This window comes from Carassius auratus, chromosome 19 (genome assembly GCF_003368295.1).
Source record: "Carassius auratus strain Wakin chromosome 19, ASM336829v1, whole genome shotgun sequence".
NCBI lineage: Eukaryota > Metazoa > Chordata > Actinopteri > Cypriniformes > Cyprinidae > Carassius > Carassius auratus.
The window spans coordinates 17,514,715-17,536,187 of record NC_039261.1 but is presented as its reverse complement, the minus strand read 5'-3'; the positions used below and the strand labels follow the sequence as shown (position 1 = coordinate 17,536,187).

At 37.9% G+C, this 21,473-nt stretch overlaps 2 protein-coding genes across 2 annotated transcripts; both read right to left on the bottom strand.

The window, feature by feature from the left end:
- Nucleotides 1-602: 602 nt before the first annotated feature.
- LOC113119633 (zinc finger protein 883-like) lies at nucleotides 603-5,355 on the bottom strand. The gene is made up of 2 exons (XM_026289233.1): nucleotides 4,617-5,355; nucleotides 603-2,630 (listed from the first exon to the last, which is right to left on the bottom strand). Exon 2 carries the CDS (start codon nucleotides 2,476-2,478, stop codon nucleotides 979-981), a length of 1,500 nt encoding a protein of 499 aa, XP_026145018.1. The 5' UTR covers nucleotides 2,479-2,630; nucleotides 4,617-5,355; the 3' UTR covers nucleotides 603-978.
- A 1,296-nt stretch (nucleotides 5,356-6,651) lies between these two features.
- LOC113119637 (homeotic protein spalt-major-like) lies at nucleotides 6,652-19,508 on the bottom strand. Its single transcript, XM_026289248.1, has 4 exons — nucleotides 18,937-19,508; nucleotides 15,134-15,445; nucleotides 13,276-13,593; nucleotides 6,652-11,299 (listed from the first exon to the last, which is right to left on the bottom strand). Exons 1-4 carry the CDS (start codon nucleotides 19,256-19,258, stop codon nucleotides 10,860-10,862), a joined length of 1,392 nt encoding a protein of 463 aa, XP_026145033.1. The 5' UTR covers nucleotides 19,259-19,508; the 3' UTR covers nucleotides 6,652-10,859.
- Between the last annotated feature and the right edge of the window lie 1,965 nt (nucleotides 19,509-21,473).

Here is a 21,473-nt window from a genome sequence, read left to right as displayed (position 1 = left end):
GACGCAGAGGAGACAAATTGTTGAATAAAGTTAGTTTTGTGCACTAAAAGTATTCTCGTAGCTTCGTAAAATTACAGTTGAACCACTGGCGTCACATGGATTATTTTAACACTGTCCTTACTCCATTTCTGGACATTGATCATGTAAGGATCCGTGCCATCTATGGGAGGGTCAGAGAGCTTGGAATATTTTGATTTGTGTTCCAAACATGAACGAAGGTTCCAAAGGTTTCCAAACCTGTAAGAGTTTATTTATTCTGTTGAACACAAAAGAAGATACTCTGAAGAATGTTGGGAACCAAACCATTGAAGTACTTTTTCTCATCATATGGCCATGGTCAACTTTTTGGTTACCAACATTCTTCCAAATATCTTCTTCTGAAATGGGTACATTTTTGGGATAACTATCCCTTTTATAATAAGTATTCCATATACCTTGTTAAATCAAATAAATAAATAAATGCACAAGTTAAATCTAAATCAGCATGTATCTGCCACTGCTGTAAATAAAGGCATGGGTGAGGAATGTCTTCAAATGCAGAATGGAAATACAGGAACTCCATGAATTCTAAATTAAAAAATAACAGCAGATGTGTGTTGTTGTTGTTTTTTACATTAGTTTCTTTAATAATTCATTCCAGTACATGGTTTAAGAATTACATATTAGCAATAAAACGTGTACACTGAGTATTTTACTGGAGGAAAGAAACTAGAATGGCACTCACTACGACACAGATCAGACAAGATACAAAGACTCTGTAAGCTCACTGATCCCAAACAGAGACACTTTCATAAGAGAAAATCAGTCACAAATGTACCCAAAAGAAAAGATTAAGAAAAGGAGAGGAGACGTAAGGTATGAAAACATAATGAAACATATATATTTTATAATATATTTATATATATTGTAGCTTTTATAGAAAAAAAAAATAAACAAAAAAATAAAAAGTAATACTTTTGAGACATATTGAGGTTTCTTTTAGCTACTATCGTTACTGCCACTGCTGCCACTGCTAAGATCGGGCCGTTCTCTTTTATGAATCTGCTCGTGTGCTTTGAGATGACCTGATTGGCTGAAATTCTTCCCGCACTGCTGGCAAGTGTACGGCCGTTCGCCCGTGTGAATTTGCTGGTGTGCTTTAAGATGTCCCAAGCGACCAAAACTTTTGCCGCACTGGGTGCAGCCGAATGGTTTTTCCCCGGAGTGAATCTTCTCGTGTGTTCTGAGGACCCCTGAATTGCTGAAAGTTTTGCCACACTGGGAGCAGCTGTAGGGCTTCTCGCCTGTGTGGATTTGCTGGTGATTGCGGTAACTTGACTCTTTAGTGAAGCTCTTGCCACACAGCGAACAGCAAAAGGGCCGCTCTCCTGTGTGGCTCAACTGGTGGGCTTTGAGTTCCTTCGTTTGGCCGAAGCTCTTACCGCACTCGGCGCAACTGAACGGCTTCTCGCCCGTGTGCAGCCGCTGATGCGAGCGGAGATCATCCGCTTTGGTGAAACCCTTCGGGCAGTGCGCGCAAGTGTAAGGTTTTTGCCCCGTGTGAATGAGCTGGTGCCTTTTCAAGTTCCCGGCCTGCCCGAAGCTCTTCCCGCACTGGGAGCAGGTGTAAGGCCTCTCGCCGGTATGGATGCGTTGGTGAGTCTTCAGGTTACCGAGGGTGCTGAAGTTCTTCCCGCACTGAGTGCAGGAGAATGGCTTCTCACCTGTGAGGTTGCGAGGTTTGCGTGGAGTCGGCGCATGGCCTTTTGTGCTGGTTTGGTTGTGTGCGCCAGTTGCTTTGCTCACCTGGACGGACGTCAGTTCGTAAAGGTTTCCCGATTGGAAATCCGAGTCCATTTTTCCCATGCCGTCGATTACGGTTTCGGGCCGAAGCTTGTTGAGTTCGGTGCGCAGCTCCGCCATGTGAATGGACTCCAAGCCGTTCATCTCGGTCTTGATGTGGCTGGACATGAGGTTAGGCTCGTACTCGGTCTTGATGGCGCCGAGCTCGCTGGCGTAGTAGCTGTAGAGGTCCGAATGTTGCTCTGACTTGATGTACTCCAAGCTGTCTGAGACGTGAGTGATGTAGTCGAACACCAGACTGGGTTCGTAGTGTGACTTGTAGGAGTCCAGCTCCGTGCTGTGGAAGGAATGGAGGTCACTGTGGTGCTCCGATTTGATGTAGTCCAGGCCGCTGATCTCCATCTTTATCTGTTCGGAGCCTAGCTCGGCCGTGCTTAGTGGCTGGATCACGGACAGGTCAACCGTGCAGATGGGGTCGAGGTCGGGCTCGCTTTTGATGAATGGCAGCATAGCCATGGGCTCTACGATCTCGGAGGCCAGCGAGCTGAGTGTCGGCGTGCTGCATTCTGATGACAGCATGGTCAGGGTTGGCGTGGTGCACTCTGCTTGTAAAGGGTCAAGTGGCGGCGGCGTGCCGCACTCCGACACCAAATTGTTTAGTCCTAAAGTGATGCATTCTGTCTCCAACTCTGCCATCCTGGTGGAAACTACTCCACCGCCCGACCGAAGCGTCTGTTATGAGTATTATACTTTACTTTCACACAAATAAAAGCGGGATTCCTGATTGGGGATTGTCAACTTTGACAACCTCTGGCCTGGGTTAGGAATAACGGTGATTCCCCTGGCTCCTGGATGGGGAAATAAAAGACAAAATTCATTGCACATAATTTAAACACCAAATTAATCTTCCTTTAATTAGATACAAAATTACAAAACTATGTAAAATATTTTAAAAAATGGAACCAAACTTTCCCCATATTTTATTGGGCTAAAATTGTTCTATTATTGCTCAACTGAAATTTCATTATAATGCAAGTTTTATATATTTTTTGACCCTAGTGCAAAATGTATTAAAAATGGAAGAGAACCAACACACATCACAATTATGCCACGGCCAAATTTTGGTCAGAAAACAGACATTTTCTGTGGAGGGTGAAGATTAAATCCAATCACTATTTTATGTTTTTAAAAGCAGACTTAACACTTATTTTAATTGCCATTTGAACAAGTCTGCAATTTTGGGTATTATATGATTTTTTTTTGTTTTTAGTATGGTCTTTTCTATGTAATGTTTGATAATCACTTTGATCTACATTTGTATTTTTAAATGTCCTTTACACATACAGATTGGGCTCAATTGACACTAGGTGGACAATTTCATATTTCTTTTATCTGTGTAATTTAACGTGCTGGGAAATATATTTTAGTCACACGTCTGTTTTATCACAAACCAGCTAAATATTATTTTCTGTCTAACTTTATTGCTACTTTTGCAAACTAGATTGTGCCATTAGCATTCACAGTCGCTAATGAAGCAATTTGTTTTCATCATTGCTGTTTAACTGAATAGCTTAAGAGTTTTACACTGGTAATTATGACTTTATGATTGCATTCATGTGCACTGATCTTACAAATGCAGTTATTTCGACATGACTTGAATGGACCTTTTGCAGGACTAAAGTTAGCATTTCAAGTAATGCTCAATCAAACATTGATTCACATAATTTGTTTTTTTGCCTGTACTTCAAAAGTCATTTTATAATGGCTGTTGCTTGCATGGCTTGAACATTTTTATGCAAAACATGAAATTAAACAAACCCTTGGTATATAATTTTGCTCTGGAGGACCCTTACATTTGTAATGTATCTGCTTACAGCTTGTATCATACATGAACGAGAACAATAACCTGACATAAGCATCTACACATCAAGATGTCAAAGTCAATCTGACACATCGCAGGAACATTACAACCAGATGTTCCCATCATAATCTGTTATTAAATAGTCCAAAAAAAATAAAAATACCATGCAAATTTGTGAGGGAATCAAACAAAAGAGCTGGATTCCAGCTTATAAATGTATAATTACAACGTCGTGGCATTCGTGTAATTGCCTGTGCCGACTGATTGTGAAAGTACACATTTTAGGCCGGCGAAAAACCAAGACAACAAAAATAAGAATATAAAGAAACTTGACGTAAATGTGCGTTGTAAAACGTCGCAAAAGCTCTTCGATCTTAATGGAAAACACTAAACCAACTAATCAAGGTAGCTTCGCTAGTTCGCCACGCATCATGCACTTTTCTGCTGCCTTTCTTGAATCTGGCGGCGTTTTTGCACACAATAAATCTTCTTTTTTTTTCTTAAGAGGGAACGTTTTAATCCACGACGCCAGGGACCGGAGAGCATCCGATATAAACACAGAACCGGTTGCGAATAGCGGGTATATCGGCATGCAGGGCGCGTTTCGGTGTTTCCAGCGGTGGTGATGAACATACAAAGGCAGGAGGGTAAAAATGCCACAGCTTCAGCGTGCGCGAGCCAGTGGCCATCTTGTTTGTAGCTGAACGTCTCTGCATCAGCCAACTGAACGATCCGCTGAGGGAAAGTTGAGCCAGCAGCAACTTCTGAAAGCAAACATCGACTCGTTCACCTTTGCATAACAATGCAAAGGCTCGCAGCGATTGAAGAGCGTACGTGGTGAGTTGCATGACTTGCGCGGTTCATGCACGCTCTCATCACCACTTATCAGGAGAGACAGGAGGAGGAAAAAAAGATGAAAACAGTAGAGCGCGAATAAAATCGCTTGGGAGAACGCCCCGGCGATTTTTTTTACCTGTTCATTGCTTTTATTGCGGCCATCAACGCGCCGTAAGCTGAACCCTCATCAAACCCCTGCCGGACCCGCCACGTCCACCTCGGCCCCAGCGTCCTGCAGCCTCCCTGTCGGCTGTCGCACACACTCCTTCTCTCTCGCTCTCTCCTCCCTCTCATTGACTAATTCCGCTTCGTTTTCACTCCCGTTGTCGCTTTCCTCCGGGTTTCAGCCGTAGCACTTCCGTCGTAAAAATGTAAATGCGCGCGCAGCGGTACCGTTCACTGAGCAGCTACTTTGTTTACTTCCTACAAAAGCTCGGGTTTTCATGCGAGTTATTCGAGGACGAAGCCGAGACGAATACAATAAACATCTGCACAGGCTTCGAAAATGTGTTTTGTGCAACCAGATGTGTCGTTCCTTCTCTGGCTAATGTAATGCTATCATCATTATCATCATCATCATCATCATCATGCATCATCTGAAGGAAAAGACATCAGCAGTTACTCGAAACAAAAGCTCAGGACTTGAGAGGAGAATCACCTGCTCTGGCACTCCACAGTTGTTATGGGGTGATGGATGGCGCGTGGTTGTCATTAATCGATGATAAGTAAATGATGAGACCTGCATTCCATTGCATAGGACAAAGGGGTTGTTAAAAAAATCTAATGCGTGTCAGTAACTATTATGCATAATAGCACATATGTGAAATATAACCACTGATAAGAGAAAATGTGAAACGGAATGAAATAAAAATTATTAAGGACAATTGAAATATGGGGAAAAAGTATAATGTAATGCATTTCAAATAAAAATAAGCTAACAAACAATTTTTTTTTCATTTTATTGTATTTATATATTATCTGTCATTTATTTAGCCTATTGGAACTAAATATGATTGTTTTCTAGAATGGAGTTACGACTAATAAATGTTAATAATAAATGGAAAATATTATTTAATTCTGCAAAATATTACCATTATTAAGAGCAAGCAGTGAAATTGAATCAAATAAAGACATAAAAGAGCCACTGATATGCGTTGTTCTGTGCATTTTTGCCAGGACAAAAAAAAAAAATCTTGCATCGTCAAAAGTTCCTACTGCTCTCAACATGAATAACAGGCAGTCTGGGATATCAGTCTCCATTACGCTCTTACAGAGGACATAACTGTGGGTAATGTGCCAACAGGGCCACAAGGAAACCAATTGAAAAGTTTAAGAGGCAGTACGACCTGACATGAGAGATATAATCAATAACCATTAAATGGGAAGAGATTTCGGTAGCTTATTTTCACAGTGCCCATAATATAGTTCACCGTTTGGTAGTTTTCATGCTTTATTGTTTACAGCATTGAGCCAGAGAGGATTTAAATTGGCTTTAGATGAAGAAAAGTTAAAAGGTATAAGGAAAGGTTCATCCAAAAATTTTACATTTGCTGAAAATGTACTCACCCTCAGGCCATCATTGAGGATGTTTGTGGTTTGTTTATTTTGACAGCACCCATTCACTCCAGATGATCCAGTGGTGAATTTCTTCAAATCTGTTCTGATGAACAAACTCATCTTCATCTTGGGGATGGCCTGAGGTTGAGAATTTGAATTTTTCTGTAAACTACTTCTTTAAAAACAAAATAGGAGCACATACACTGTATATTCATCCTGTAAGTTAATTCATTTGCTGTGAAGGTTATGCAGCAGTTTCCACAAGTGAAACTAACCAAACTGCAAGTGTCACACAGCTGTTACTGCTTAGAATATCACAAAAACATCAAACAGGAAGGCTAATTTCAAGTTGTATCTAGCTGGAGGACTTTACTGTAGAATTTATTAGAAAGGCAAAAACAAAACAAAAAAACGAAGGCCGTTTGATTGGTTGCCTTTTGCAATCGTGCATCAATGTTTAGGAAAAACATTAAGAGATCCCAGCTAAATAGAGTTCAGAAACTCAGCTGAGAGATAAACACTTTGCTCTACTGTTGCACTAGTAGAAATGAACGAAGAAGATTTTGTGGATGATAGAATTCAAGACCGAGAATGAAAAATGACAAAGCATGTAATTGATGCAATATTCCACCTTTTTAATGTATTGCCATAATTCTAAATGTACAACTACTTCCAGTCACATTAAAAGACATTTCAGTGATAGGTAAAATCCTTTTTTTGTTGTTGTTGGAAAAGTAGAAGAAATTAAACGCTGGTTACAACAACAGGCATTTCTAAAAGATTAAGAAATAGAAAATCAAACACAACTTCCCAATAATAATGAATTTCGAGAAAGGACCAAATTTTGTGCAACATCAAAAGGAAAAGATTTAGTATTAATGTTCTGTATATGTGGTTCATAATTACCTGGATCATAATGTGCTTTTACTGTAAAATAACAAGATTCATTAAATACAAATTTTTACGAATCACCCCACCACTTATCTCCCAATTTAGAGAGGATTATTTATACAAAAAAATGTTACCGAATGTAAACCGAAATTTAACAGAGCTCTCGTATTTGTCTACTTTCACCATAAATATCCTAAAACAATGTGAATGAGTCCTGAGGTAATTAACTGAGCAATGCTTTCAAAATACCAACAAAACTGAGGTATGGATGTGTGGAATAACAGTAAAACAGTGCAAAAATATATATTGGAGTTAGAAAAAAAAAAAAAAGGAAAGAAAAAGAAAATGGTACAAAAGTAATACTTGGCATTTATTGGTCAAATGCTGAACTCTACACATCCATTTTGAGCTACTATGCCATAACAAAACAGAAAACTACTAACCATGATCCATGGAAAACAGTTGATCCAATTGGTCTGTTACAACAAGTGTACTTTTCAATACATGACAATTCAGATTCTTAAAAAGTAACAAAACCACTAAAAGGAGTCATCATGCGTAACACAAAACAAAACACTAAAATCCTCAAGTAGTTCATTAGAACAATGCAGTTCTCTGGGCGGATGGTGGACTGCATCACAAAGCTCATCTTTCGGACTGTTTGGCAGAAAGATGCTGTTTATTTTGCTTCATAAAAAAGGTTACAAAAAGTGAAAAATAAATAAAAGAACAGGTGAAGGGTATCAATGCCGGTCAACTGAGTTATGATGCACTTCGAGGAAAGTCAGTGACTGCAGACACGCACACACAAACAAACACACTCCATAAAGCTGCAATGGCGTTTTTACAAGAGACTGCATCACACATTCACCAGCACTAACTGAATAAATATCTGTGGACCAGAGCGATTTTACATGCCGACGTTCTTTAATTCATGGTCATAAATAGCTGGGCATACATGGGGCCGTTTCATGGCATGAAGTCAAATGCAAAATTCAAGTCCTTCAATATTCATTTAAATTGCTTATTGTAACCCAGAAACAATGGAAATATACCTTGTTGAGCGGAAATTTCCCCAAAGAGACCCAAAAATAAACATTCTGTCATTATTGATTCACCCTCATGTTGTTCCAAACTGTATGATTTTCTTTCTTCTGTTGAGCACAAAAGGTCATATTTTGAACAATGTTCACTTCCGATATCTTTCATTCTCTCCATACTTTGGCAGTCTATAACTAGCATCAACGGTTTGGTTACCAATATATCTCAAAATATCAAAGCAAATTATGACAACAATTTATTTTTGGATGAACTATCCCTTAAAAGGGATTGTGCAGTCAAGAATGAAAACTCTCTCTTTATTTACTCACCCTCAAACCTGTATAACTTAACCTGTAAGATAATTTGAGAAATGTCTCAGGGTTTTCATTTTGGGGTGAACTAGCTCTTCCGGATATCACTCCCACCATACCAAGTTATATTAGCATTGAAGTCAGATCTGACTAGCAGTAACGATTAACGAGAACTAGTACAATATCTAGAGCTGACCGTTCAGGTGAAAGCACCAAGCACAAGAAAGAAAGAGTTCTGGTCTTTTTTTTTTTTAAACAAAGGCCGGGTGCTAAACAATGAATTAGGATCTCAATCATCAGCAACACCTATAAGATCAGCTTATTGAATGGTTAAATCTAGGCACTAAACATAGTACTTCATTATAGTCTACTAATGAAGTGACGATACTCAACACTTCTGAAAGAAGCTTAAGATTCATAATGTAAAATGTAATGGCCCAAATTGTTAAAAAAAACAATACAATCTTATAAGAGCATGTATTAGTGCTGCACAATTAATCGTATGCAAATTTCATGCACATCTTGTCAGTAAAGCCTTTTCTGTGATTAGAAGTAATTTTTTTTTTACTACACAGAGCCATAGTTCACAGACAAGCTATGTAGAATTGCGTTCATAATCGCAGACGATTAATCGCGTGATAATAAAAATCAAAGAAATCATTCTGCGATTATGAAAGCTGTTTTACGGCTCGGTGTAGTAAATGCAGCTCCATCTGCAAGCACATGAAAATACCACATTCACTCCATAACGTCAGTCGAGTGTTTGAAGTAAATCCTTCTGTGAGATAATGCGCCTTCTTACACAGAATAAGGCACACAACATATTTCATAGTAATCTAAGCAGTGATAATAGCTATGTCGATTAGCATTGCATTATTATATACTTTATTATAATAAAAATGATTATAAGATGAACTCAGATAAACCATATATTGTCGAAGTTGTGTGATTATTAGTCACACTGAATCAATGAAAGCAGATAATTCTTTTCTGTTTAATCAGCAAACACTATAGGGATTTCCTAGTGTGAGATCGCCCTCTGGCCTTCAGATGGAGATTTACTACTGATCACAGAACCATGCTTCACTGAAAGATATGCATAACAATCGAAGCTTCTGCCTAATCGCGACTTTCCCTTTCAATGTAATCTTTGGGTCGCAAGTTCTTGGTACCTTCCTTCCTTGGGACATGTTTAGTAGAATAAAATAAAATAAGCCACATTTTTAAATGCACAATCAAATAATAAGCTGGCTAACTGGCCAGTCCCGTTCCATTTGTAAACGTTTTTTTTTTCTTCTTTTTTTGAGTAGGACCTTAACTCCTGATATTGCAGATGTCCCGAAAGATATGGTCCCATTGATGAGGTATTGACCCGAGAAGTAACAGTAACACCTTGTACTTTTTTCCCCATCATGGTTATTACTGACAGAGATATTGTAAAAATTCAGGGTCAAGAGTGGGAATGTGCGTAACATGTGGGACCAATATCCCTTCGATACAGGGCGAAAATTGTAAGTGCAGGATCCGTCAGACTCTCTGGAAATGGTAGATAACGGCTTCCCTAAAAATAAAAAAGCCTATATATTCAGATACATGCCACCGATGTTGGGGAAACCAAATCTCAAAAACCGGCAACTCACCATTTCTCCAAGTTCTAGATGTTGAGCCATGTGAACACTTCACACAAAAGGAAGACGCTACTCTATTTGAGGATACTAGGAAAATCAGATCCTCTTTTAAAGTCAATGAAATGAGAATATGAAGAGTTAGGAGCTTCAAGTTTTTTTCCAATAACCATTTTAATGCAATTTTCTTGCCATCTCGTCCTCAGACTCCTTGCCTCTTGAAGATATCCTTGGTTGTGCATGTCATGCAATCGACGACAATTGTACAAGTTCAAGTCAATCCTAGGCTCGATCCATGGCAAAAGGTTGAAAAAAACATCTAGAATCTGACATGCAAGTCGAGACTTTAGTTATGTAGAAATCCAGTATGACATCTTAACATAAGAGGTATTTCATGTTGAGTTCTAAGTCGTTAAGGACATATGAAAAACTGGTTGATTCGATCGCAAGAGACATTTTATGCTATCTCTGGTTCGTTTGATCACATTCAGAATGTTGTAAAAAGCACGGGCCTATTAACTAGCGAAATTCCTTTTACACAACATCTTCATGTAACAGGTTTAAAATATTTACAAAGTTTTAGAATCTTTAAAAACTGGAATTATGAAAAAACACCCAATGGAAAAAGGAAATGCTTCTATCCTTATTGTGATGGTCTATGCAGCCCTACTTTGATATTTACACTGTGTACACAGCTTGTTATTATTACTGGTATTTGCTTCTTCCAATAATCCCTACAGATAGAGAAATTAAATGGAGGTAAAAACATCTTAAATTCTGTCGGACATCTTATTACCTCAGTGTACCTTCAAACTAGCAAAAAGGCTACACATTCCTTGCATTTCCTTTATCAGTACTTGAAATTAATTTTAAAGTATGACTCACTTCCAGAAGCAACAATCACTGGGAAAACCTCCCTTCCTATTCTCCTAAATTTCTTTCATCTTCGCACTTTCATATCGTTTTGTCCGTGTGCGTCCGTAAGTGAGACTGGAGCCTTGAAGACTGGGAGAAACTCTTTCCACATTGTGGGCATCGGTTGGGCATCTCCTCGTGCGTTTGTCGGTGGGCTCGGAGAAGATGCGCTCGGCTGAACTTCCTGCCGCACTCTTTGCAAGCATGGGATTTTCTCCTACCTTTGGATTTCAAGGACTCGGTCCTGTCCCTCGTCTCGTCGCCATCTTCATCATCCTCCTCGTCATCCTCCTCTTCTTCCTTTTTCTTATTCATCTGGTCACTCTTTGAGCCCTTACAGAGTTGCAACTCGGCCGGATCTGTAGACCCTTCCAGACTGGGAACGGCATCCATGGACTCATCGTCATCCTCAAGAATCTGGGAAGGAAGCGTCAGGAGTCTTTGCAACATTGACGAGGATCTGATTTGAGAGTCGTCACCTGTATATACAAGGACAGCGACTTAAAGTTGGTATGATTTCAAATTAAAACCCTACTCAGTGCTGGGTAAAATACTTAAAAACTGTAGTTGTTAGTGACATAAGCTAGGTTACTTATTTTAGATAATTTATTCTTTTTTTTTAGATTACTTTACATCCAATTTGTTTTACAAAGAAAGTATATATATATATATATATATACTATTCTATATATCTATTCTTTTTTTTTTAGATTACTTTACATCCAATTTGTTTTACAAAGAAAGTATATATATATATATATATATATATATATATATATATATATATATATATATATATATATATATATCTGTATGCATTAAACATTAATTACACCAGGGTTTCCCCAAACTGGGCTTAATGTAAGAACTGCACTGATTTTATAAGTTAATGAAAATCTAATAATTTAATCATAAAAATGTAAAACAAAAATTATTTAAAAACTTGAACACTAAAAATAAAACCTGGATGTCAACCTTACCATGATATCAGAGAACTTTAAACATGTGAATCGTGTGTTGTTCAATTATTTTCACATTAACTAACCTATTTTATTTTAAGGAGTTTGGCTGACAAAAAAATGACACTTGGGAATCTGACAATGACATTTTTTTATTCTGGTTTGAAATATTTGTCTGGAATTCAGTAGTCACTGAATTTGATGATGCCATCGTGTTTCACAGCTATACGTCACCAAAGTTTAGTCACTTGCATAAATATTTGTTTTGTACATGGTCTGATTATAGACTGGATATAGGCCCAATCCCAATTCTAACCCTTAGCCCTTCCCCTGTCTCGATTCTCTCTCTCTTTTGGTTGGAGGGGTAGAGCCAGATAGCCCTTCAATGAAAGATTTTTCGGGACCACACTTCAAACGAAGGGGTATGAATTATCTCGTCAACATGGCTGCTACAGCGAACAAAAAGACACGTAAATGTAAGCTTTTTTTGGAATAAATAAAGATTTTAATTAAAAGTTAAAATTTTTTAAATGTTACATTCAATTGTGAGTTCATATTAATGGTCATGTTACTCAAAGAAATGTTGGCAAGAAATCAATAATATTTCCTAATGTCATATTACAGACTGCGTGATAGTGATACAGCATAGGTCTGATCAGGGCGATAACTGCCGAAGACATTGATGGGGGCTAATCCCCCCAATAATTAGAAATCGCTAAACCATTTTCTCAAATATTGCCTATTCGAGAAAGAAAGAGAGAGAGAGAGAGAAATGGAAGTTGCGTGTATTCGCGTCTGTACGTTTATCTTTTTAGAGTGAGTTTACTTAAAAACAGTGATGTATCGCTGCTGGAAAATATAATGTAACGATTCAGTATTTAAACTGTATTTAATAAAAGCCGTGGGGCAACGTTGAAAAGTTTATTTTCTCCTAGATGTGTGAGCTGCGCGATTTCCGATATGTGTGTGTCAGTAAGCAGCTCATAATACAGAACGATAATTAAAGGCTCTAATGCACACCAGCACACCAGTATATGTGTGTATTGTAAGAGTTAGATGACGGATGATGACGTGTGACGGCACTGTAGTGGTGTCCCAATCCTTAGGGGAATATGTTCTGCCCTATCCCTTGACACTCTGTTTCAAGGGACAAGGGGAAGGGGTAAGCAGAGGGGTAGGGGAAGGGGAAGGGGTATAAAATAGAATTGGGATTGGGCCATAGTCAAAGCTAAATGGTATGAATGACACACAGTAGGACTTAAGGAAAGGAAAGGAACTAGGGAGAATCAATAAATTATGATTAATTTACTGCCACTGTGTTTATATATAATCAACAAAAAAGTAACCTGAATATTCACATTTTAAAATGTAATATATAAAAAAATTAATATGAAATAAATATGTTCTAATGACAAATACTTTTTGGAATTTGATTACATGTAATCAGTTCCAACCCAGCACTGAGCATTCTAGATCATCAGCACAGCTCAGCCTACCTGTGGCGCTGATGACAGGAACGCCTTGAGTCTCAGAGGTTAGAGAATCAACCTCCATATCATCAAGTGGCAACCAGGGCTGCTGGCCCACCTCAAGCTCCAGCTTCCTCTGAGTGGCCAGGCAAGACGGCATGAGCGTCTCCCGAATTAAGCTGTCCATGTCGGTCACCGAGCCCGAGCTCAGCCCAGTGCACTCCTCTTTACTGCTGGTGACCTCTTTGATCTGCCAGAGGTCACTGCACCACTTCTGCCCGAAGACTTTGTCCAGGATGGGCACCCAGTTCTGAGACACTGCAATGACAGTCTGCTTGTCTGGTTCTGTTGGGGGAAAAAAAAACATTATAAAGATTAAAAAAATAACATAAAAAGACTTATTTTCCAGGTTTAATTATATCCATTAATTTAAATAAGTAGGGTTACACATTTAAGGAAATGGGAAACCAAATTTGTTTGCTGATTTCACATTCAAATATATCCAGAGAAGTAGTGTTGAAATCCACAAAATATAATTGGCTTTTAAAGGTGATTTTTGCATTTGAAAGCAATTTCAGTAACTAGTTGGAATGAAATTAAATTATTATAATAACTGAAAAATATTACCATATTTCAGTACAAACACCTGGGTCTTATTCAATAATTACCTGCAATGCAGGCGCTATCAGTCTGAAAACTGGTCTGCTTTGTTTTTATATAACAGCTTAAAAAATAGAATTTTTAATGAAATTCAAAAAACAGATGGCAAAACAAAGTGCTTTTGTTTCTGGTCTGTCTGCCGTTAAACAAACTTAGGCGGGCCAATATAATGCCTTAATAAAAGGGGAAATTCAATTTTGGTGTAATATTACCTATGTTATACTGAATACTGTCCAAGCATTTTACATTAGCTTTTTAACATTAGCTCCACACCAGCCATATCTAAATGAACTCAAAGTCATATTTTAGCACAGACATGCATTCTATGAAAATCTGATTGCATCTTATTCTCAAAAGCCTGCTGCAATTGATTTCTGCCCATGAAAAGGGACAGAAAGTAATATTTGTGTACATTTTTATTGATTGTAGGAGCCAATCAAACAAGCGGTGGACAACAGTTGCATATCCAGCCTGATACCCAATAACAGATATAGGAACATTGTGAACTTCATTTTGAGACGTTTCAGGTTTCAGGTAGAGGAATGATGTAGAGTTACAGTAAAGTAAGCCACATCACAACAGTGAACCCTCCACAACCAGCCTGAAGTTAGGGAACTGCATCAAACATGTTTACAGTTACCTGATTTTCATAATTAGTTTGGTGAACAGATCCCTGAAGCAACACGGACAGCGTATGCAAATAAACAATGTTATCATAGTGCACAGTTCATTTGGAGGAAATTCTTTCTACAAAATGAAGTGATTATATCCAACTTTACACTACCAGGGTCAGTAATTAATACTTCTATTCAGGAGGGATGCATTCAACTGATTAAGAGTGACACTAAAAATGTTATAATGTTGCGGAAAAAAACCTACTTCAAATTAATAAAATGTAAAGCTTTTCACAAAAAAAAAAAAAAAAAAAAGCATTGATAATATTTATATATAAAATAATAAGCACTGAAGACTGGAGTAATGTAGAAAATTCAGATTTGCAACACAGGAATAAATGACAAGTATCTTGTATCTAGTGTCTTGTTCTCATAAAAGGAAATGAATGTCAAAATATATCTTTTTCTTTTCTTTTTTTATAACATTTTGCAGTATTACTGTTTATAGGCTATTGTATTTTAATCAAATAAATGTAACCAAACCTTTGAACCTTGTTTGTAGTGTACATACATTCTAATTATCAACTACTAGGAAATAAAACAGTTTGTACCATTTGTGGTTTCCGTTTTTCCCCTTTCCCACTCTTTTTTGGGTGATTGGTCCTGCAGGCCTTTCGTCTCGTTCTTTTCTGCTTTGGAACTGCTCGGAGAGACAGAGTCGTTTTCACGGTCCTCTGTTTCCACAGCAAGTGCATCACTGTCCTCCACTAGGTCCTTGTCCTGTAACTGCTTTCTTAAGATCTGGTTCTCCCGCTCCTTCTTGGTGAACTCCGAGAGCAGGTCGTCAAAGCTGTCTTCCACGATTTTAGTCAGCTCACAAACGGCGAATTCCAGCACATGCTCCATAACAGATTTTAACTGACCTGAAAATGGAGACAAAATGGGGGACATCGTGATATATTTACTCAGAAAAATCCATCTGTAAGGTTCTTGCGACACAAACAGGTAGTTATAGCCTGTAGGTTCTCCAATCGCTCTCTGCACCATCCACACACTGCAGAGAAAGGCACAAAATAAAGCCGCTGGCTGACATTTCTGAGAATCACACTCATTTGCTTCATTCCCGTATAGATCTTCTGCAAGAAAAGTTCAGATTTAAAGCCTCAATTACGCTGTGTCAAGATCTGAATGCAATCTAAGAAAAATGCGTGTCTGTTGATACAGAAAAGGAACTGATGGACTGTTTAAAATTAAATGGTGTATTTTAAGCCTGACCTATAATAACACCTGAATACTTCCATAATGTATGTACAAACTTATGATGGTCATATTAGGAAGCTTACACTGCAATACCAAATATACTGACATTTACTAAAAATCCTGCATTTATTAAGAACAAAAAATAATACAGATATAATAATGCTTTTTAGCATATTCACAAACTGAGCAAAGGTATCCTTTTTTATTTATTTAAACCCAACGTAACACAAAACTGTCAAATTATCAACAGACTGTCAAAGTATTTCAGTCTGAGGATTTAAAAGGTTTAGGCATCTCCAGAAATCTGTATTTTAGGACAAGAGAGGAATCTTTAGTAATCTCAACTTAATTACCCAAGCACTTGTTATAGTGACAGGGTATCGGTGGCTCGTACTCAAATCAGAAGTGTTGCAGGTCTGAATTTCAATTTGGACGCTGATCTTGAAACTTGTATGAAATGCACCTCTCTGCAGAAATACAGTCTTTAAAATGCACCGCATGCAGTCCTCTGCATTCCTCCCTGACTGTACGGAGCCCATTTTGATCAGACAACTGAAAAACCACATCCATAAATCTCCATGAATGCCTTAAAATATGAACAATATTAACATCTAATTGCCAAAGATATGATATATTAACAGAGGTGGTCAAGTTTTCCTAAAAATGGTCTAAAATATTTTAGTAGGGCAGATGCATTATAGAAAGTAAAAATAAATAACTGAAAACCTTGGGGAAAATAAAACTAGTGATGTTGTAAAATTATAATGTAAATATTCGTTCTTCATTCTTAAACGATGTAATTTGCAAAACTGGCTCACACTAATGATAAAAATGTGCTGCACTTTCTAGGTGATATGAAATATCATTTGCTCCCCATTTTACTTCAGTAATATGATGCATTGCAGTATGGAAAAGAATATTAAAAGACAAAAAGATTTAGGGCATGCCGACCTCGTCCTTTCACAACTGATTTGATCTATATGACGAGGAGAGGCTGGAAAGTAACAGGGCTCTGTGACACTGATCAAAAAGAAAAGTCATTTCACAGGCTTTTATTTTAAATAACGAGCACTAAAATGAATCATTCATAAACATTAAAAACACAATAAAATCGACAATAAGGTTTTCACCAAAATTGTCTCTGTCCTAACTACTAAAATTACAACATACGTTTATTACACATTATTATTTATAGCAAATATTAAATTGTAAAAATGTGTTTTTATATTCTGATGAAAGCATCTCACAATGGCCTCAAAGGGCCATTCTTACTGTTGAGTACTTAGTGCTGACTGTAAGAAAACTGCAATTGGAAATAATAATGATTTACCTAATCAAATACAATTTTGAAACATATTTAATTGCCATTAAGAAATCAAGATCAGATATTCCCATTCAATTTTCATTTTTATTAAAAAATCATTTTTATTTTATTTTTATAAACTCTTTGTGTACATGTTGACACACCAAGCTATGACATCACTGGGCTCCTCTGTGATTTGGCTGCAGTCTCCGCTTAGGATGAAGACTCTCATGATACTCCACACTGAAACCCCAACCATGGATACCCTCCGCAGGGTCTGGAGGGTGTGGCTTCTTCTAGCCACCTCTATTGGCCAAGATGCAAGGCAAAGGCACCCTCCCCATGCAACCGTCACCACAGTATGAAAAGCAGCGCAACGACAGAAGCGTCATCACCCAAACCAGCCATTGGCAGCAGTCACAACAAGTCAGCCATACTCCAGACATTAAAAGGAAGGTCTATGTATACATGCCCACACAGGCCTGAAGACTGGTGACTAAGATTCATTTCAAAGACCAGACAATTTAAAAACATCCTTCAATCACACAGTTGCACTCAACAAAGACAAAACATTCAATCTAAAACAATGTGTTGCTTCTCTACAGTCTCCCATGCACAATTATGCAGACTTGCACTCTTCCTCTAACAGAGTAAATGATTGGTTAAAAAAACAATATAACAAAGTTAGATCTAAATAAGTTAGACTTATAAATCAAACAAGTATTCTGGTAGCTGTGTTTTGCATGGTAGATGGTTTGCAGTTGGGTTAAGATTATAATAACTTGGTGCTAACTGGTAGACCATTTTGGATCAGCAAGAAAACAGTTGGTTAAGACGGATTTAGGAACTAGTCAACCAGCTAATGACCAACTTAGACCACCTAGAAAACATCTACCATGTTCAAACCATCTAAAGCTTGGGTTTAACCACAGGGTTACTCCTGCCACGTTCTAAAGTACAGGGGCGTTTAACCACAATTAGGGGATTGAAATCCATGGGTGCAGACCATAGACAGTAAAAGAAATGGACACAGCGACCCCATTGGAACTCAATTGAGACAAATGAAGCCCAGTTTTAGCGTTTTTTAGCACTTCCGTTTCTGACGCGCAGACTCAAACGAAGCTTGACGACGTCAGCAACCTGTCTGACAGATGTAAATCTTCTAAGTGGCTGTGCGTGCAAACTGCCATCGTTAATCTTGCAGAGACGGCGAGCTCTTTGTCGTGAGTGAGCAGGAGTAAGTATTCTGATTAATTATTTTGTATAGTATTTTAAAATGTAACGCCAGTACGCTATATTAAGTTAATTGCCTGCGAGCTTCTCCACCTGTCTGTACGGTAATGCGACAGAGAGCCGAGTGGTTATGATGCAATCGTTAGCCTATTTTTTACAAAAACTGTTTATACGGGGCCATAATGTAACATAGAAGGTAATGGAGCCCTTTATACATTGTCGTGTATCTTTAGAAATAAATAATGGACAAACAGAGTCTTTAAACGCCTCAGATGTAAAGTTATTCGCTGTCAAAGTGACGCCAAAATGAATGGGAGTCAATGGGAATGCTAACGCAAGTGAAGTTCTGCTAAAAGATGGCAGCCCCCACCCGACTTCAACTTCCGGTCGAGTTCCTTGCCCCTTGGTGCAGACCAAGTTCATTACGACTTCCTTCTTCCGTTCAAAATGGTGTATATCCTTGTTTTTGTAAACCTCGCCACTGCGCACCAAGCCATCGAGGCACATTTGCATTGCAAACACGAGCGTTTCAATAACACGGGTTATTGAACAAGACACCCAACAGCTTTTCTTCATTTCCATTCAATAAAAACACGGTTTGCACTCAAATAGCCTTACCAACTGCTCGCGCTTTCTGTTCTCGCCTGAGTGTTTCAGATTGAACGCCACATTCAGGACTTTGACTGGGGGTGTGTTGCTTTGTTTCATCGTTCGTGTCTGTTTTTCCCTTAGACGCATTGCTTGTCCCGTTCCCTCCACGAGACTGAAGGGTCGCCCTTAAACGCTGGTTTTCTTGCTCTTTGGTGGCCGTTTCCAATAGCATCGAATTCAAAGTGGCCCCAACAGTGTTGGTGATTTCCTGAACGGAGAGCTGCACTACCTGCTCCAGCGCGGACTCCAGCTGACCTTGGAAAAACGAAATGTAAAGGGCACCGTTCATGTTTAAGATCGCTCCGTTGGAAGACCTCTTTCATTCTTCCTCTTCCCACCTCCCAAAATAGTGTTAAATATACCAAAGTCCCCCAGAACGACTGCCTAGAAACGAACAGTTACCCCTTTCTCGCAAAACGCATCGTGGATGTATACACCCCTCGGTATGTAATACCGTACTCCACTTCGGCAAGACGCACTGGGAGTCCAATAGTCCACAAGCATATAAACGATCTTGCCTCAGACGACCACTACGCCATTTTGCCCTAAATATGGACACGTCTTGCGCATATAACCCAGCTATTTGCGTTAGGAAACACGATTAATACAAGTAATTTAACCGAGCTGTTAACGGGTTGTTTTATCCGACGTCGCAGGCGAGTAGCGCGCATAAATGAGCCGATTCAGTTAAACTCCTGAGTAGATTATAGACACTCCGTTATTGACAGTTATATCCAGTTACGCGCTATTTTTGTCTAGCGTATTATTTCGATTTTATTGCATTAGGACTGCCACTTGTAATAAAATGTTTATGATGCGCTCCTCTAATTTAATTACGGTAAATCCGCTGCTGCATTATCTAAGAGGAAGGCGTGAGTGACGAGATTCACGTTAGATTACAGATGTAAAGGCATGTTGTGCGGCGCGTGGGAAACTCGGCTGCCGGGGTGTGTATATAATATATGTTGTTTTTTTTTGGTGTTTGGTGCATGTTCAATTTAAAAGTAATTAGTATTCAGTATATTGACCACACCCACAAAAAGCATGGATATTTCAGTTATTGGTGCCATTGTAAAAAAATATCACTTATTCATTCACTTCGCAAGTAAAAGATGTCTGCCCCCATCAGGATAGACGCTTCATTTTAAAGGGTTAGTTCCCCCCCCAAATTTTAATTTAACGGCAAAATGGTCCCAATCTGTACGTGTTTATTTCCTTTGTTGAACACAAAAGAACATATTTTGACAAATGTTCATAACCAAACAGTTGACTAGTCATTGACGTCCATAGTATGAAAACTATGCAAGTCAATGGCCACCATCAACTGTTTGGTTACCAACAGTTGTTTAAAATATCTTCACACACACACACACACACACACACACAAACAAAATGAACAACAGAAGGTTTGGAACAAGTGGAGGGTGATTACATGATGACAGAATGTTTTTTTTGGTTGAACTATATCCAAACAAACAAAACACAAAATTCTTAGACTACTAATTTGACTGCAGTCTTCATCTCCTGTGGATGTAATTAAAAATTCTTTCAGGAGTGCTGTTTATTTCATCATGTGTAAATAAAAAATGTTTTCTTCGTCTTCTTCCTTTTTTTTTTTTTTTTTTTTTTGTTGTTGTTATTGATGACATCTGTTGAGATTTTGAAGTTATAAAACAGCAGGAAAAGAACTTCTCCATCATGTGGCCATGAATATAGCACAGCCCCGGTTCCTGTTCCTATCAGCAGAGGAAGAAGACTGGCACTCACGCTAACACAGTGTTATTAAACTGCTAGTGTACTGGGCCAAAGAGAGACACAAGTAATTAAGTATTTTCTGTAGATAAAAATTGATTGTTTTAAGGTTGATTCATTTTGAACAGAAGATTTTATTGATCGTGAACTTTTGAGAAAACTGATCCCCCATCAAGGAGACAGTTTTCTAAAACACACACACACACACACAAAAAGATTATATATATATATATATATAATACATTTCTTTACTGTTGTAAGAATTCAGTTTTCACATTCCTTTTTCATAAAGTCTCATTCATTCAACATTCAACTATTAATCTTGCTTTTATTCAAGGATTAAAGTTCATTACAACTTGTGAAGTGAGTGTTCAGAAGTGCAAATAACAGCACAAATCAATATCATACAGTTATTTATAGATACAATCATATTCAAATTTGAATAGGAACTGCCAGCTTAGAAATAATGCAGTTAACATGTCAAGACTGTTTGAAAATACGTTTTAAATAAAAGTGTGGTTTTGTCATTTTCTGTTAGAAAAGCTTCTGCGATGCCTAACAGCTGCAGCAATGAACAACTTCATGCAAACCAAACATTGCTATTTTAAATAGTTATTAATATTTAAAGTAAGTACTTACATTTAAATTAAATGATTCATATATATATATATATATATATATATATATATATATATATATATATATATATATATATATATATATATATATATATATAAGAGAATATTTCAATA